The following is a 19,011-nucleotide window of genomic DNA, read 5'->3' as shown; positions in this document are numbered from 1 at the left end:
AGAAGTCCAGACGGAAGAGTCAGCCTGGGAGCTCCATAGACCTAAGCCCAAGGTGATGTGGATGTTGGTCAAGTCATTGCTGTCTCCCTGGACTGGGTCTCTGAAGGCAGCTAAGAGTCAGGCCAAGGTCATGTATGGGTATGATGCACAGACACAAACTTATTTATTTTTCTAGAGTGTAATGTAAAGTAATTGTAAATTGAATTAAATTGTAAATTAAATGTAAAGTAATTGTAAATTAAAGTAAATGTAAAGTAATTGTCTCGGGAAAAATTTTTTCTTTCATTACTTGTTTACTTTAACCATATAGTATTTGCATAGTATTGTTTAAGCTCAAAAGCAAATACTTCCTACAAATATTCTTCAAATTACAAGCCCAAGAGCAAACAACCTTCAAAATGTGACTCACTTCACTTAAACAAATTGAGAGGTGAAAGAAGGGGGTGTTTTAGCAACACAAGCATTTCTTAGCCTCTGTAATTGGTCCATATATACATAAAACATTTAATTCATAGAACTAATTCCATTAATACAGTTTAGGAAATAGCCCATCTTATGAGCAATGTGACACTCATCTTTTGATTTAGATATGAAAGACTCCAAAACAGCACTTGATATAAAAGTAAGCAGAAACTCACACTCTATCCCAAGAGTAGCCATCTCGTGCACTAGGATCAAATCACTCTCACACCAATCAGTGAAATCAACACACACACATCACCACCACCAACAACAACACCCCAGCCTAATCCAGTTTAATTCAACACGAGCCTTCACTTCATATAGTATCTTCCCAGTGCTAATAAGAATTAACTGGAGTGTCGTCTTTCCCCTCCATGTTTTAGGCAGGTTTTTTCTCTTTTCTGAGAATAAAAGAAATATCCCTTTGCTTGGTCCTCTGCTGCTGATTTTCACCTTGATTTTCTAGAAGTGGGCATGTGACTCCCAGCAGCACAACAGCATCATGGCTTCTCTCTCTCTCTCTCTCTCTCTCTCTCTCTCTCTCTCTCTCTCTGTGTGTGTGTGTGTGTGTGTGTGTGTGTGTGTTTCAGCATTCATTTTTGCATTTATGAATACAGAGCAGATGCAGTGTTTCTTTGCCCTAAGAGATTGTAAGCACATAGGCAAACTGCATGCTGTTCACTTCCTTTGCCAACTATTTCTTCTTAATTTTATCACAACAGGTTTAGAGAACAAATATAATGTGAAAGTCTAAGCATGGACTGAAATGTTCATCTGATTTTCTTGGAGACCAGCCTTATGGGTGGTCCGTTTGGAGCTCCTTGAAGTGTAAGGGAATGTGCTGCTCCTTTTCACCAAGAGGAAGAGAAGAAACATGCCACAGAACTTTACACTAAGATTATGATCAGTGACTAGGAATCCCCCATTCGAGCCTCTCTTCGTATGGCTTTTAATGAAGGTGAGGACAATCAGTGAAGCTGCAAGGCACTCCTTCCAGTGTAGAGTAAGCTCCAATCCCACAACGCTGCACCTGCATCTATTGTCTTCAGACAGAACGGAACTTTACCTATTGTTCTCCACTTAGGAGATCTGGAAAAAAATTATTTCACGACCATATGTAAGCCTCCAAAAATTCAATTAACAAATGTTTTAGAAGAAATGGACCAGGGATTTATTATATAGAAAGAGTTTTGGGGGCTGGAGAGATGGCTCAGGCCTGCTCTTCCAAAGGTCCTGAGTTCAGTTCCCAGCAACCACATGGTGGCTCACAACCATCAGTAATGAGATCTGGTGCCCTCTTCTGGCATGCAGGCATATATGCAGACAGAATACTATATACATACATACATACATATTTTAAAAAATCTTTAAAAAAAAAGAGTTTGGGGACCTAGACAAGAACCAGAACTGGGAGCAGAAAAGATATGCTTAAATTAGAAACCAAGTCAGCATGCCAGGCTCTTCATCCATGCTCCTTATACATGATTCCATTGAATTTCACATGAAGTGGGGGTGGGGGAAGAATATGATGGGGTGTTACCTAAAATTCCATGTTATGTAAAAAGCCATGACAAGGTATTTCTGTAGCATATGCATCATGACTGGAAGGGAAATGACTTTTCAATTATCACATAGATTTGCATGGAAATTTATAGTCTTGTCTATTATTTTGTCACTGATATACCTTGGCTGAAATGCACTACTGAATGTAAGCCTGCATTGTGTGCTCCTATTGGGTCAAGTAGCATAGCCAGATGATGAACTCTTCCGAGGGTCCAATTAGCTGAAACAGGTTCAGTCTTCACAGTTTCTCTGCCAGTCGCACAGTGCCAGAAACATGAAGGATGATACTCTATCTGGGATTGCCCAGAGCTCTGATGACTCAGTCTTCTGTCCTCACAGGATGTCTTCCCTTCCTGCCTGTCCTCCCTGCAGGGTGGGGATAATGACTCACCTTCTCAGGGTGAACCTGGAATGAAATCTTCCAATAGGAAAGTCACCAGGAAGTCTGCTTGTGTTCCATGACAACTCGAACAGGTGCCTCTGGTACATTTTAATCACTGGGCTCCTAACTAATCTAGGTACCATGTGTTATATTTTGGTTCTTGCCCAGGAAAGACCCAAGATCACCGAAATTTGGATTGAAAATGGCCTATGCTTATACTTAAAGAGAAGATGTGACCAAAAAGTAAAAATATTATTGTTGCAGGCAGCTCTGAGCTCCAGACTACAGAGCATCACAAGTGACCTGAATTTCCTCTTCAGGAATACTCATCACCGCTGGCTTTGGTGCTCGTACTATTCAGCTGGAAACAGACTTTGCTTTTTAAACTTTCTTCTCAGCCTCACCACTTAGTCTTGCACTTCACAAATGCTCATTGTTTTCCTTTGGACTTAACTACCTTTATTGTAGCATCTCCAAGTAAAGTTAGAGATAAGAATGTTGGGGACACAGAGTCAATGTCACTTCTAGCCTAGTCCTGAGGCTGACTGGAGCAGAGTTCAATAACCCCAATGCACAGACTGAACCATGACCCCTAAACATTCCTCCCTGTCCCAGCCTTTCACCAGTTCTCTGTCTGGAATGCTCATTTCCTTCTTCATACATCTATAGAATCTCTTTCTTGTGACACTAGGGACAAAATTCATGCCGTTATACATGTAAAGCGGACACCCTACCTATTGAGCTATATCACCGACTGAATAACTCTACAGGGCTCTTTAAAGAACTTGCAGTATTGCACATGCTCAAAGTGAAGAACAAAGAAAGGGAGAAGGTTAATACAAGAGAAATTAATGTTATTTAAAAATCCATTATTCTGGTCGGTAAGTGATGGCACATGTCTTTAATCCCAGCACTCGGGAGGCAGAGACAGGCAAATCTTTGTGAGTTTGAGGCCATCCTGGTCTACAAAGCAAGTTCCAGGACAGCCAGGACTGTTAGACAAAGAAACCCTGTCTAAAAAAAAGAGAAGGAAAGAGAGAAAGAGAGAAAGAGAGAAAGAGAGAAAGAAGGAAAGAAAGAAGGAAGGAAAACAGAAAATAAAAAAATTTAAAAAAATCTGTGTTACTCCTTCTGTAGCATCTACAACATTTTGTATTGTCTTATTATAGATGGAACCAATGGCCAATTTATCACTGGGGCAATAATTAAAGTTAGATGAAAATAGCATTCAGCACAAATCAATTTGCCCTGATGGATCTACCATCAGGAAAGGCAACAGTGGAAGAATGGTACGAAGATGAAAATCTATGAGCTATGGCAGCATTCTGTGATGAGACTGACCTTGGGATCCCATCTTCTCCCTCTCATGCCTAGTGAGACCCTTGCTGACTCCTCAAACCCTCACTGATTTTCACATTCTTCACAGACAGAGAGATGTGCCCTCTTGGAAAGCAATGGGTCATTGTAGTGACCCATGTAGTGCATGTCTTGTGCACTGAATACCTGCAGGGGGCACTGTTCACCTGCCGTCTATGTGGTAACCTGTACAGCGCAGAAACAAAGGGTTACCCAAAAGGATATCAAATGCCTGTCTCCTGAAAGATAGAGGGGAAAGACCCATAACTCACTTGACCAATTTAATTTCAAAACAACTCATTTCCTTTCTCTAGATCTTGACTGAATGAAAGACTAAGTATCTCCAACCTAAGAATGAGGAGACACTAGCCTGAAGCTTATCTTATGCGTTGGTGTATTTTATTTGTTTGTTTTGTCTTACTATTTTACTTTACTTTACCTTGAGAAGGCTCATTGACTTCTGCTGAAACGTCCTGCCAGTGAACCAGCAGCTGTGTCCACCCCTCCCAAGTGTTCCTTGACCTAGTGTCCCCAAAGAATCCAGCACAGTGTCTGCCTGTAGCCTCCTCCTAGTGCTACAGCTCTGGTGGCTGCAGTGAACTCAGTTCTGAGGGCATTGCTGCTCAAGCCACCGCAGCTGCTTACCGTGGATGCTAGGGTTGGAATTGTGACCTCTGTAGTAGCAGCTTGGGACATGCTGGGGGTTCTGCCGTGGACACAGCATAAGGGGTGCTGCTGACTTGTAGAGCAGAATTAAACATTTGAGAAGAACCTTGGAGAACAATCTGTAAACTCCAGAACCAGCACCAGAAACTGATGTGTCTTGTCCCTGTCTCCTCTTTGTACTTAGATGCTCCACAAAGCGGGGTGATGTCATGTGAACAACAATAACCAGGGTTTGCTGAATTCCCCCATTACTAACACTGTTGATTCTGCTTAGAATCCAATAGTCACAGTCTGACTTCCCAATGCTCTATACAGTCAAGCATTTTCATGCCTTAACTTTCATGCCTCATGCCAAGGTCTGGATTTACGCACCCAACACTGCTGACTACTACCAAAGAGGATACAAATGCAACAGCCTATAGAATGAGAATATGCAAGTACCAAACTGGAAAATGTTCACTCAGATGGGCATCTGTTCCAAGGAAATGCAAACCTTGCTTTCATGATAACCCAGTGCATAGAATGGTATCTGGCACATTTGTGGATACACAATAGCTATTTGTGGATCAAATGATGATAAAGCAAATTGATGATTGCTGAGCAAGCTTTTGATTGCATGTAACTGTGACCAGAGACTAGAGAAATAAAGAGTAAGACCTCAAAATTAGCATATGAATGAAGCCATCATTCGTCACAACTGGGACCCCTTCCTTACATGGGCAATATATAGCGTGTATAGCAAGCATGGAAAAGAAAACAAATACAATTTCCAAGCAAACACTGGGAGAAGGTGGGTGCTATGTAAATGAGGATGAAGGATCCCAAGAGCCAGCACTTCTGAGATTATGCTTTCCCCTACTCTCTAGCCCACTCTCCGGGGTGTTCTCTTTACTAGTAAATATTTCTATTTCTAGCCACATGTCCCTGGTACACTTCTCTGTCCTGGTACAAAGAACCTGGAAGTCTCCGGAGGTGCCCCAGCCCTTCCCCATTGCTTCAACTCTGATCCATGTCAATAACATAATCAAGTCCAAAGAACCAATTTTTCTTCTTTTCTTCTATCCACAAGGACCTCATCTATTAGGAACTATTTTTAGCAACAAGGCTAGATGTAATTAATTATATGGCTATTCTAATAACCAGCCAAATCAGGTCATTAGCTCTGCTTCTTTCTTAGCTCATCCCCTTTAGTTTTACCAACAGAAAGAATCCAGATGGTGCACTATGGTTAGAAGCTCGAGTCTGACTTAGAAGCTTCTGAACTCTGAGCCTTGTTTCTCAGTTTTCAATTACAGAACAAGCAATAAGAATTAGCATTTAAATAATGTTTGGCATGATTACATATATTAACACAAACCTTTTAGTTCTCCAAGGGAACTATGAGTCCCTTGTTCTGGTGAGGGGAGTAGACACAGAGGTTACATGCTTTGCTCAGCTGTTGAGTCTGCAGGGCTTTGACCTGCTCATCTTCCTTGCTGCTGTGTGCTGCTGGAACTTGACTGATGAATCTTTGTTTATTCACCATGAAATGCACAAGGTTCCCCTGAGCTCTAGGTGAACCAACAGATTCGCCAGTTTTTGTGGTTCTAGGTGTTCAATAGAGCTAAATGTGAGGCCGTATGTTCTCAAAAAGAGTTTGTCCATTCTCTCCCTTTTGTCTGCAATGCATTTTAATTCAGACTCTGTAGAGTGCTCCAGAAGAGCATCTCGAGGTCATGAAGCCTATCATGTGAATCTTCATCCTGCTCAAATGGAAGTCCCATGTCTGTGGCCACTCTCTCAGAGCACTCTGTCTCAGGCAGGTGGGTGCACAGACTACCATTGGGTGTGGTTCCTTCTCTTTCATAAAAAAAGGTATGTGTGCAAGAATATTAATACATAAGTTTCCAGTTGGCTTTTAGAGAAAATGAAAAAGCAAAGCTATTCAAGGTATAATGTCTGACTTAAATTCCTAACACTTGACATGGATTTTATCCTTAGCCTACAGTCTCCATGCCCAGTCTCAAATTATACACAACACTTCAATTGTGACTGTAGGCAAGGTCTGGGCACCTTTCTAAAGTTAGTTCAAGAACTATAAGGCATATATTCTGTAACATCTCAAAACCCAAGTCATCAAAATGAAGCCACATCCACAGTTCACATGGATAGTGACCACCGTGGTTCACAGTACATTACATACTGCTCCACTCTGAAGTTGAAGCAGGTGCCCCAGATAGGGCCTGTTACCAATAACGCGTCATTTGTCTCTTCATCCTGTGACAGAAACTGAAGCCTACAATCTGGAGCCCATGAGACACTTCCCATATCCCTTTTTCTCAGTTTGTTCAACACCCACAGTTCTTCATTTGCATTCAGGAAAATCCCCAACTCCACCTTCTTCAGAGTTTGCTAGCTTCTCTATCACTTAATTCAGCCCCTATCATGTGTAGCTTGGCCTGACCTACAGACCGTTCTCCACATCCTCCATCCCTTTGCTCTCATTCTTGCCATCTTTCTCACACTTCCTGCCATCCTACACAGAGACTAGGGATTTCAGTATTGAATAGTGCCGAGCCTCAAGCTACAGACAGAAAGCCAGCCCTTTTCCCACGAGGGTCTTCAGAAACCCCCAACACTTCTCCTCTCCTGTTGACGGGGTTTCTGTCCTGCCTCGTTTCCGCAATCGTTAACGTCCAAAAAAATCACACAGAAGTCTGTCTACATTAATTATAAACTGATTGGCCTATTAACTCAGGCTTATTTATTTATTTATTTAGTTATTTTATTAGATTTAAAAAAATACCAATCCAAATTTCCACTCCCTCCTCTCCTCCCATTCCCTCCACACGTACTCCTACTACATCCCCCTCCAATCCTAAGGGAGGGCAAGGCCCCTTGCTCTGTGCAAGGTCCAAGGCCCTCCCCACTACATCTAGGCTGAGCAAGGTATACATCCAAAGAGAACAGGATCCCAAAAAGTCAGTACATGCAGTAGAGACAAATCCCAGTGCCACTGCCCCTCAGTCTGCCCCAGCCATACAACTGTCAACCACATTCAGAGGGATTAGCTTGGTCCTTTGCTTGTTCCTTCCCAGTTCCACTGCAGTTGGTGAGCTCCCATCAGGTAAACTGTTTCAGTGGATGAACCCTTCATGTTTTTAACCTCTTTGCTCATATTCTCATTTCTTCTACTTTTCAAATGGACCCTGGGAGCTCCATGCAGTGCTCTGATGTGGGTCTCTGCCTCTGTTTCTATCTGTTGGTGGACAAAGGTTCTATGGCGATATTCAACATAATCATAAATCTAGCTCAGTTCTTATTAACTCTTATAACTTATAGCAGCCCATAATTCTTGTCTGTGTTAGCCACGTGGCTTGGTACCTTTTTCAGTGAGGCAGTCACATCTTGCTTGCTTTGTGTCTGACTTCCTCTGTGTCTGGGTGACAACTGCAGACTGCAACTTCCCTCTTCCCAGAATTCTAGTCACCCCACCTATACTTCCTGCCTGGCTACTGGCCAATCAGCATTTATTTAAAATACAAGTGACAGGGTATACACCCACACTCCTATCCTGGAAGTTCCCACATAATCCCTCAGTATGAAGAAGAATCCAAGGCATGATTTCTTCATTCCAAAGCTGATCCAATCTCAGGTGTTGGGTATATTGGACCTTCAAAGAGCTGAGAAAGGAAACACCCAGTGAGCAGCCTTTGGTGGAATAAATCAAGGGAAAGGTTACACTCAGGTGTTGTTGAAAGTTTTATTTGCCTACATGGCCAGACACAGGTGATGCAACATCAGAATGGCAAGGTAACCAGGCTTTTTGGAAAATCTGCCAGAAGAGGCCACGAACACTTAGCCCAAGAGAAATTAGGATGACTGAGAAAGAGTGAGCCAAGATGGGGCTACTACTTGGTACTCTTGGTTTCCTCCAAACTCTCTTGTTTCAGCCTCAGGATCCAGGTCAGCAGCAGCCGCCAGAGCTGTGGCCACAGCCTGAGCCCCCAGACTGCTGGCCACTGCCACGGTCACAGGAACTGCCACGGTCACAGGAACTGCCACGGTCACAGGAACTGGAGCTCCTGCGCCTGCATCTGTGGGACCTGCGCCTGTGGTGGCTCAGGAAGCAGCCTCCCTCAGAGCTGGGGACACTGCAGCCCCCAGAGCTTGTCGCACAGCAGGAGGAGGCTGCAGGCAGACACTGTGCTGTGTTCTTTGGGGGGCACTTGGGGGAGGGGCACTTGGGAGGAGGCTGGCACTGCTTCTGGTTCTGCTGGCAGGACATCTCGGCAGGAATTTGACCTAGAAAAGTATAATAGAAACATTGTAGAGAGGCTTTGGTGAACATCGATTGACTTAGTCTGTCACACACAGGCCTCCCATGACCTATCGGCTTCATAAGCCAAGATTTCTATGAAGTAAAGAGGAACATGGAGGCACACATCCACCTGTACAGAGCATGACTCTCAGACAGATCTCCAACAATACACTCAAAACAACCCCCACACCAACACCAAGACTCCTTCCTCCCTCACCATTACCTCCCTGCCACCCCACCATTGTCCATTGTGGGCCTCTTCCTAAGGTTCTGGTTTAGATCTGGTTTGTCTATCCCACACACTCCCACATGATGAAATGGTCCCACATGGTCACATACCAGACGCAGCGGAGAGCGGAGAGCGGAGAGATTCTGAGCAGGCTGTGGATGAGGAGTCCAGGGCAGAAGCCCTTTTATTCTGTGTAGAGCTTGTGAAGCATCACCCAAGCATGCTGCTGTTTTCACAATGGAGGAGGTGACAGTGCTAGCCACTTCCCAGTGATGGCCTCCAGGGCTTTCCTCTGCACGTGCCTAAAGAACTCATAAGGTGGAACCAGGAGGGACTTGTGACTGCAAAATCACTTCCTTTTGTTCTTCCCCAGACATTCTCAGCTTTGCCCATTCATTCACACGCTCTAATTCTGTTTCATCACTCAACAGTGTTAACGTGGAGATGTGTACGGCACACCCCTCACTCAGAAATTAGATGCATTGGATCTGGTAAGACCAGTGCTAACCTGGGTGCACCTACGAAGAGTTCAAGCGTAAAGCCCTGGCCTTTATAAGTCAAGTCCCCATTGCACTGCAGACCAAAGCTTGATATGAAGGGATCCTCAGGTATTCTCTGAGAGTGGCAGCAGAGAAAGGGCAGTCCCATAAGGATGCCATGGGTACAACAAGGGCACAGAAAGACACCTGAAACCAGTTAGGACTTAACAATCTAGAAGTGACAAGATTCACAACTTTTGTTATTAAGAAAGATCTCCTCAGTCTCTTCACCCCACCCTGAGTATCTGGCAGCCCCCATCCTACACTCTGTGTCTGCAAGGGCAATTCATTTTAGAATCCAAATGCTAATGACATCATGAAAAACTGACCTTTCTGCCCATGATTTATTTCACTTAATAAAATATCTTACTGGATCATCATTCATGGTTTCACATAATAACAGGACTTACCTACTTTTTAAGGCAGATTAATATTCTGTTGAATGAATATTCTGTTCATATTACATATGCCCCATGTTCTACAAGCATTCACCCACAGATATACATTTAGGCATAATCTTTATTATGGCTCTTACAAATGGTGCTGCAACAAACATAGGGTGTATGTATCTTTTCAGTGTATGAATATCTCTTCCCTTTGGATAGTCACACCCCTGGTGAAATTGAGGATGACACAGAAGCTAATTTTTAAAGTTTTCAGAATCTTTATACTATCTTTTATAAAGGCTGAGACACTTTATACTTCCAATAAGTATTCTCCCCTCCCCACCAAATTATAGGCAATGCTTGTTCTTTCTTGCATTTTTAGTAACAGCTGTTCTAACAAGTGTGAGCTTAAGTCTTATTGTGCCTTTAATTTGCATTTCTTCGGTAATTAGAGATAAAACCTCCATTTTTAAGCCCAGTTTGTTTTTATTCCTTGCTATTGAGATCTCTGCATTCTTTCGTTATGTTTTATTTTGTTTCTTGTTTTTTGTTTTTGTTTTGTTTTTGTTTTTGTTTTTGTGACAGTTCTTTCTGTCCTGGAACTAGCTCTTGTAGACCAGGCTGACCTTGAAATCTACCTCTGCCTCCCGAGTTCTAGGACTAAAGGTGTGCATCACCATCGCCTAAATGAGATCTTTGCATTCTTAATATACTACTATATTAACTGTTCAGAGGGTGTATCATTCACATATATTTCCCACCCTATCAGTTGTCTTGACTCTTCCTTGTTTCTTTGGCTGGACACAGGCATTTTGTTTCTATAGAAACTCATTTGCTCTGTGTGTGTGTGTGTGTGTGTGTGTGTGTGTGTGTGTGTGTCCGCAGGTGTGCGTGTAGTGGGGGGGCGAGAAGGGAGTAGCACTTGAAATATGGCTTCTTGTGTTTGGATTCATTCCTGTTGTTTTATAAATCAATAGTTTCCTTCTTCATTGTTAAATAGCATTTCATTGTGTGGATGTATATATGCATATATGTCTGTATACATATACATACATGTATATATGTATATACACACATATATGTATATATACACACATACATCATATTTTCCTTAATCCATTCACAAGTTGAATATCATTCAAGAGGCTTTGAGTTTGAAACAATTAAGCACTACATATATGAGCACTGAGATTTCCTATGATATGACTTTTGTTTTCCTTGAATAAATACTAAATTTTAGAAACAGTAAGCATATGTTTAATTGTTAAGGACACTTTAAAAGAAACTTCCAATATGGCAGTAAAATTTTATCTTCCTGCCAGCAGTAGCTGAGGCTAGCCACTCCCCAGCCTCGGCAGGATTCCACACTGCCACGTAAGAGCTTTAGTTTAGCTGGTGACCTGGGCAGTTCGTCTGTCATTTCGCTCCTGATTGCATTTCCCTAATGAGTAATGCCCTGAGCTGATTTGTCATCCATGGATCATCTTTGTTGAAATATCATTCTCTTTCAATATTTCCCATTTTAATCAGATTGTCCTGTTATTAATGTGTTTTGCTGCTTTTAGAATATTCTAGACTCAAGCCTTCAATCAGATTCGTGCTTTGCAAGTTTTTGACCCTGTGAGTTTTAATTATGTATTCTCCAACAGCCACTTGCAAAGCAGAAGTTTTAATTCTTCAGTTTGTTCTTTGCTTTGTTCTCATTGTGACCTAAGGTGGCCTCAAACACAAGATCTTTCTGCTTGAGTCTCCTGACTACTGAAATTAGTCATGTACCACTACAGGCATGTTGAATCACGTACCACTACCTTAGTAGTTTTAATTGTGAAGTTCAGTATTTCCTTTTGAACTATGCCTTTTTTGTCATATATGAAAAATTACCATTAAGAATTACACAACTAAAGTCACAGAATTATGTCCTATATTATATTTTAGAAGTGTTTATTTTGTTTTATACATTGATCTATTATCCATACCTTTCATATATATACATATATAAAATATGTGTATAAATGTATAAACATGCAGTACTAAATATGTTTTGTTTAACATAAAGATGCCCAATTGCTTCAGCACCTTTTTAAATTTTGTATTTATTTTATTTTGTTTGAAGATTTATACATGAGAACAGTGTATTTGCTGCATTTGCATCCTTTCCACACCTCCTTCCAGTTCCTCCCTTTCCCCTGACCACAACTATCCTCTCAAATTCATGACCTCATCATGTTCATATATTCACATACAACTGCCACCCCCATACACACACACAACCTACTTGAGCACATCTCTTGTTGCCTTGATTTGCATGTGTTCAGACATGACTGCTTAGGATTGAGTCTCAGCCATTAGGGGAAAAAAGGAAAACAGAAAAACACACACACAAAAAAAACCAAAACAAAACATCTGATTTTACCTCCCTCAGCAGCTATTGATTGCCTGTAGCTCTTCATCTAGGGGTGGGTTCTGTGACACAGTCTCCCGTCCATGCTAACACATCCTTCTTCCAGTAAACTGCCTTAGTATCTTTGTTTGCAATGTATTCTGAGTCTAACTTTGGGCACTAAACATCATAGATCTACTTCTGAACTGTTCTCCATCTTAGGGACCAAAGGGCCCAGTCCGTTAATCATAAGGCTTTTCTGACTACCTTTCTCAACTGGAAGATGCGCCTTTTTGCTATTTATTTGTTGAAACTTTTTTTTTTATGGATTGCTACTGACTTTTGTTAAGTCACTTCTCTGTTTCTATGGGAATGATTCCCTGTTTTTAGCTTCTCTTTATTTTGATGTGAGGCCCCATCTTAGCGACTTCACACACTTCCCTAGAACTGATGTCCTATCTGAAGTTTTCTACATTTATACAGAAGTGTATTTTTAGAAACATGCGTGTCTTCTGGACGTATTTGTGACGCGATGTGGAAGGCGAGATCACAATAACTGTATTTGCCCAAGTCAGAGTAGCTAAGAAGGGCCAACAGCTCAAGCAGTCACAAATAGACTGTGCATGATTGCTTAGAATCTACGTAGAGGTGTGTCACATGGTCATAGAAGCCAGTGAGACAGCCCTGGTGACACAGCCCACCAGGGTCAGGATCTCTTGCCCCAGCTCATGGCTTCAATGTCCGACTGGCTCGGAGGAATTAAAGCAGCTTCTTCTCCCCACTGAGTCACCCAGAAGCCTTGTGATTGACCAGCCATTGAACTGCTCCTGTTGCTGCCCTTATGACACAAGATTAACCCCCTCTAAGCCAACAGGAGTCTTTGTAGTTGCTTCTATAGAACAATAAGCCAGTTGAAAAGCTATTCAATTATCCAAAGACCTGAATCCCTAATGAGGTTAAGACCTTTCTTGCTTGCCCCACAGAACCTACAATTTCTCTTTTATGAGCACTACAGCTGCGGTCCATCATTTGGTCCACTTCCCTGGGGGATAACAATGTACCAGCAAGGACAAGCTGGCCCTCTTATTTACAGTTGTATCACCGTGCTAAGCACACAGCTGGAGACAGGAATTGGGAGTTAATGATCAAGTGAGAAGAAATTCAAGGAAAAGAGACAATGATGGTCATTAGGAAGGAGTGGATCTGGTTTGTCTGAAGTCACATAGGAGGTCAGGCTATATTCCAAGGTGCTGTTGACATCACCTCTATTTGGTTGACCTCTGCCCCGTGTGATCACCTATACCAGAAGTTCTTAACCTGTGGGTTATGACTCTTTTGGGGGTCGGACAACCTTTTCAGAGGGGTCACCTAAGACCCTTGAGAAAAAAGATGTTTACATTGTGATTCATAACAGCAGCAAAATTACAGTCATGAAGTAGAAATGAAAGTAATCTTATGCTTGGGGGTCATACAACATAAGGAACTGTATTGAAGGGTCTCAGCATTAGTAAGGTTGAGCCCACCTCTCTATACCAAGGCACTCCTGACAAATTACATTGGGATATGAGTTGTGAACTCGGAGCTCTCGGGAGAACCAAGAAAGAACCTGACCACATTCATGGGCATTTGCTGAGGCTCCCTCTGCCCAGCACAGCTGCTGAGGACAGAGATGTCATTTTCCATTTCTCTTTCTGTGTGTCCACAACACTGAGGCTTCATAGAAACTGTCTGTATTTTCACCATTCATCTGGTCCCCTTTCCCATCCACTATCTAGTTGCACGCTCTCAACAATGCAAGAGAAATGACTCACGAAGCTGCAATGAGGCTAAGACTGAGCTAAGCACCAGGGACCAAGAACTTCTTTCTGAAGAGCAAGTAATGCGGGCAAATTCCTTCCCTTGCTCCCTCTTCCACTTTGTCTATCCAGGGATACGTTCCTGAGAGTCTCCGAAAGTCCTGTCCACAAAGGGCCATAAATAACTAGTGACAGCTGTACTCCAGCTTGCTTTTCCCAGACAGGTGCATCTGCTGAGTGTTCTGCAAATACAGAAAAGGCTGAACTTGCACACAGACTCAACCTGTGTCTCTAGTGCTTGCCTGAGTAGAGAAAAGAGGCCCCAGGAATGATCCAATGGATTCCGTCCACATCAGCTTTCCCTCCTTCCTGCAGTTCTTGACCCAGAACAGAAACAATGCATTAACAACAGTTAATGTCAGAACAAAGAGGAAAAAACGTAATGGTCTAAATTATCATATAGGTTTTAATGGACATTCATATTGAGATACTTTACTATATATTTTATTTACAATAGAATTAATTATAAGATATAATTAACTGTGTATACAGCTCATCACCTGCTTTTTACAGGTTGGTTCTAAGCCGCAAATATTTTTCTCTGTAAGAAAATGTAAATATATGATTTGATATTATAGTAAAATATTTAAATTATGTGTGAATTATTAAAGCCATTAACTATAGCCAAAATTATGTTTTTCTTTGCTCATAGCATGATAATACAATAATTCAGTCAGATTCCAGCTCACATGAGTTTTCTAACAACTTCTCCATCTGTGTGGTGCAATTATTTATCTATTAAAAGTTAGCAGCTTGCTTCTGTCCCTCTGTGCTCAGTAAGTCCACGCCACTGTTAGAAACCATGAGGTCACCCAGGGACTGTCACCAAACAAAGCCCCACACACGCCCCCATCACTTCCCACGCTCTCCACTGCTGGAGCCCAGGCGGCATCAGTGAATTACATCTGCCCATGTCTACTGGGAAGCATGGCATCTTTGGACATTGCAATATTTTATCACTTGAGATTTGTTCTTGGAAGTTACTGTGTGTGCGCGCAGGTAAAGAATTCATTCACAATCATGACAAGGGAAATAATACTTCAAGGCATGTGACCCAAAAGAGGGAAGCGGAAAAGGAAGTAGAAAGAGGGAAGGGAGGGTAGAAGGAACAGGGATCAGTTTCCAGGAGACCTCAGAGGGAGGCCTATGGACAAGCTTCCTTCTTCCTGGTTCAATCCTTAGCTGGACTTTATGGAAGTTACAGAAAAAAAAAAATGCTGGACGTGCATTCAGGTAACACCTCCTCTGGTTGTGAAAGCAAGGGCATACCCAGGTGACATCACCAACTACACAGGATAAAAGAGCCCTGGCCCTGGGCTCCTCTGCCACAGCATCCTCAGACACAGACTTCTCCTGCGTCTTCTGCATCGAGTGAGTATCCAGCAAGGGTGGGCTCTGGCATGAGAAGTTGGGAGGGAACACTATGATTTCAGGGGAAAAGAGAAGGATAAGGTCTTCCATCAAAACCCAGCCACGAGGAGCACTCTGGGAAACAAGCATAGTATTCAATTTAAAAACAATGAGTTTAGAGCAGGTAATTATTCAAAACCGTAAAATCATGGGGGGGGGGTGCGGGAAATGACAAGGCCACACCCAGGAGCTCAGCATCCACCCCCACACTTCACCTCCTTTCCATTCAGGAGTTCACACTGCTTCCTATGCTACATCTGCTTCTGCTTAGATTTCCCTAGCAGGTACATCTGCCGGGTACTCTTCAAAGACAGAACATGCCAGATTCACACACAGACTTGGCCTGTGCTTCCAGTGTCTGGGTAGAGAACAGAGTGGGAGGCAGCTGGCATGATCCCATGGATTCCAGGCACATCAGCTTTCCCACCTTCCTGCATTTCTTGGCCCAGAAAGATGACAATTTCAGAGATTAGGAGACACTGGATTATAGATAACCGGTGATTGTTTTCTTTGCTTACCAGGCTGATTCCTGCCGAGATGTCCTGCCAGCAGAACCAGAAGCAGTGCCAGCCTCCTCCCAAGTGCCCCTCCCCCAAGTGCCCCCCAAAGAGCGCAACACAGTGTCTGCCTGCAGCCTCCTCCTGCTGTGCTACAAGCTCTGGGGGCTGCAGTGTCCCCAGCTCTGAGGGAGGCTGCTTCCTGAGCCACCACAGGCGCAGGTCCCACAGATGCAGGCGCAGGAGCTCCAGTTCCTGTGACCGTGGCAGTTCCTGTGACCGTGGCAGTTCCTGTGACCGTGGCAGTGGCCAGCAGTCTGGGGGCTCAGGCTGTGGCCACAGCTCTGGGGGCTGCTGCTGACCTGGATCCTGAGGCTGAGACAAGAGAGTTTGGAGGAAGCAAGACTCCCACAGGCCACAGAAAGCCAGCCTTGTCTGGTCCATCCCTGGAGACCTTTCTCTGTCTGATACCCTGGGCCCTCAATCCCCACTCTTACTGTGGAGTAGCAGTGTCTGTCCCTAACTCTGACCAAGAATAAAGCTTCTATTTAAAGACATACTGGAGTCTCACTGTCATTGTTCTCTGTCCCTCCCCAGGTAGCAGGTATGTGCCCCTCCTCTGTAACTCTTGGCTCCAGCGCTGCACAAATCCAGAGCATAAAAAAAAAAAAAAGATCATAACTCTGTAGGAAAAGTTTAGAGATTTGTCAGGTCTGTGAATGCTCACTTCAGCTGAAGCAGCAGGGGAGGAAATGAACAAGGCCAAGGTCTCTAACAAGGAACGATGTGTCCTATGAACTGTAGAGTGCAGATCCTTCTCACAGTGGAACCCCGTGCCTACTGGGGGGAGCCCCTGTTCACTTTGATTTCTAGCATTTAATTAAGAAACAATGAATTTGTAGTTAGATAAGTATTCAAATAGAGTAGCTCATTTTTTAAAGTAGGAGTATGGGTGGGTGCAGACGTGACACCAGATCAAGGCCGTGGAAGGGGAAAGAGTAGTGACGAGCAGCCAAAGGTGACACTTGACACGGAAGCGGAAGGAAAACACTGAGGTCAGAGGGTCAACGGAGGGACAGGTGATGGGAGAGGAGGAAAGAGAAGCAGACTTTGTTGGAAAGTTTCATAATTAAACCCAAATCTTTGTGTGCTAATGAGTTTTTTTTTAATTGAAGTAGTCCTGGGCTTCTGGTGAATGTTGCTCGCATTGAGGCATAGCCCTCAACATCCTACAAAACAGAAGCTAGCTGCTTCAGCAACGAAACAGTCATTCCAAGGCACCAGTAACACAACAACTGGAAATACTCAACTTCAGGAAAGAAGTAAAGAAGACAGCATCGGAGGGACAGACCCAATAAAACTCTAACAGGAGTCAGGGAAGGAGCCAAGTTTAAAACACAGTATGTCAAGGAGAGAGCGGAAGTTGAGGGTTCAGAAAATAGGACGATGATGAATATTAATACCAGACAGTCAGAAAGGGGGTGAACCGAGAAATCCTGGTCAGATTATGAATTTATATAATTGTCTTATCAATAGTTCACTGGAACTTATTGTGTGAGGAGACCTTAAGAGATGGACACTCAATTCTGCAAATAACCTATGCAGTCATTTTTCTAAAAGGCCACACATTTCATAGGGGAGAAACTGCTGTGTCCTGGGACCCAGAGCACACAGCTGCTAAGTCAGCCCCTATTCTTGCCCAGTTGGCACTGGACCCTCCCTGCAGAAAGTTTTTTCATTTTGCTTAGCCTCTGTCAAGTTTAGTTTTGTTCTTATATTTGATTTTTAATATTTGGAACTAATATTTTAGCATATAAAAAACTCGTTTTTAATAATTCATTTGCCATATTTGAAACCTAAAATGTAAGACTTAATATCCCTCTGGGTTGCAATCATTCCCTCCACTTGTCTCAGTCACCTGCCAGACTCTAAAACATGTTTCTGTAAAAGACCAGTCTACTAAACTTCTGGGAGCTCTCAGAATAAGACTGATGAGCATCTCAGAACCTGAACTCATTTCAATTGAGAATGAAGGAGAACTGATAGCAGTCTAGATATGGAACATGAAAAACTATATCTAGAACTTTAGAGGTTAATAAAATTTAAAAACCAAGACTGGAATTATTTTCACTCCAAGATCCAAGGACTCAGGGTTTTCAAAATATTTATAATTTAATAAAGAAAAGAGTTTCCAAAGTGTGTCATGAAACACCCTGACCAGGTCCAGGTTAAACCCACTCTTCAGGACAACACAACTTCTTGAAGTGGGACCCTCAGCTGTCATGCTTAAATCTATCACCACAAATGCTCATGACTCAATGCTGAAGAAATTGTTGGGTATCAGTTCATCTTGGGCCAGCCACGCTGCCAAGTTATCTACAAAATATGACCCAAAGCTGTTCAGGATGGTAAGTCAGTAGTTGGACATTTTTGTCTGCCGCCAACCTCCAAATAATAACACAGAGACTTATTATTAATTATGAGCTTGGCCTTTAGCTTAGATCTGTTCCCTGTTAGCTCTTATAACTTCTATTAACCTGTTTCTATTCATCTACATTCTACCACTTGTCTTTTACCTCTCTCTCATTCTCTACATGCAACTTACTCCACATCTCACTGGCGTGTCTCGCACACCCTAGATACTCATCTTCTCAGTTCCTTTCTCTGTCCTGAACTCCCACCTGCCTAGCTATTGTTCATTCATCTTTTTATTAAATCAGTAACAATGACATATCTTCACACAGTGTAAACAAACATCCTACAACAGTAAACAAGGAACTCTCATCACATGTATATGGGCTTGCTGTGTGGACAGAGAGCCATAAATCCAGAACCAATGGACAAAACCATTCCACCAGAAAGTGGACACCGAAAACCATTGAGTGGGTTAATGTTCCTGCTCCAAGTGTCTGGTTAACATCAGAAGAAAATATGTCTCTAGTGTTAATAGGAGAATTTGACAAAACTAATTTAAATGCACCTTCC

At 42.8% G+C, this 19,011-nt stretch overlaps 2 protein-coding genes across 2 annotated transcripts; one reads left to right on the top strand and one right to left on the bottom strand.

The window, feature by feature from the left end:
- Positions 1-8,157: 8,157 nt before the first annotated feature.
- On the bottom strand, positions 8,158-9,155 carry LOC148119489 (late cornified envelope protein 3B-like). Its single transcript, XM_087897441.1, has 2 exons — positions 9,069-9,155; positions 8,158-8,713 (listed from the first exon to the last, which is right to left on the bottom strand). Exon 2 carries the CDS (start codon positions 8,694-8,696, stop codon positions 8,376-8,378), a length of 321 nt encoding a protein of 106 aa, XP_087753567.1. The 5' UTR covers positions 8,697-8,713; positions 9,069-9,155; the 3' UTR covers positions 8,158-8,375.
- Positions 9,156-15,427: 6,272 nt separating this feature from the next.
- LOC148119488 (late cornified envelope protein 3D-like) lies at positions 15,428-16,583 on the top strand. Its single transcript, XM_087897440.1, has 2 exons — positions 15,428-15,490; positions 16,051-16,583. Exon 2 carries the CDS (start codon positions 16,067-16,069, stop codon positions 16,385-16,387), a length of 321 nt encoding a protein of 106 aa, XP_087753566.1. The 5' UTR covers positions 15,428-15,490; positions 16,051-16,066; the 3' UTR covers positions 16,388-16,583.
- Positions 16,584-19,011: the final 2,428 nt, after the last annotated feature.

Source organism: Myodes glareolus, chromosome 17 (assembly GCF_982192425.1).
Source record: "Myodes glareolus chromosome 17, mMyoGla1.1, whole genome shotgun sequence".
NCBI classification, from domain to species: domain Eukaryota; kingdom Metazoa; phylum Chordata; class Mammalia; order Rodentia; family Cricetidae; genus Myodes; species Myodes glareolus.
Note: the sequence above shows the minus strand (reverse complement) of the source record. Positions and strands in the feature narration are given on the sequence as shown.

Excerpts from the sequence above, each read along its gene's own strand:
- LOC148119489 (XM_087897441.1), bottom strand. The coding sequence starts at position 8,696 with ATGTCCTGCCAGCAGAACCAGAAGCAGTGCCAGCCTCCTCCCAAGTGC.
- LOC148119488 (XM_087897440.1), top strand. The coding sequence starts at position 16,067 with ATGTCCTGCCAGCAGAACCAGAAGCAGTGCCAGCCTCCTCCCAAGTGC.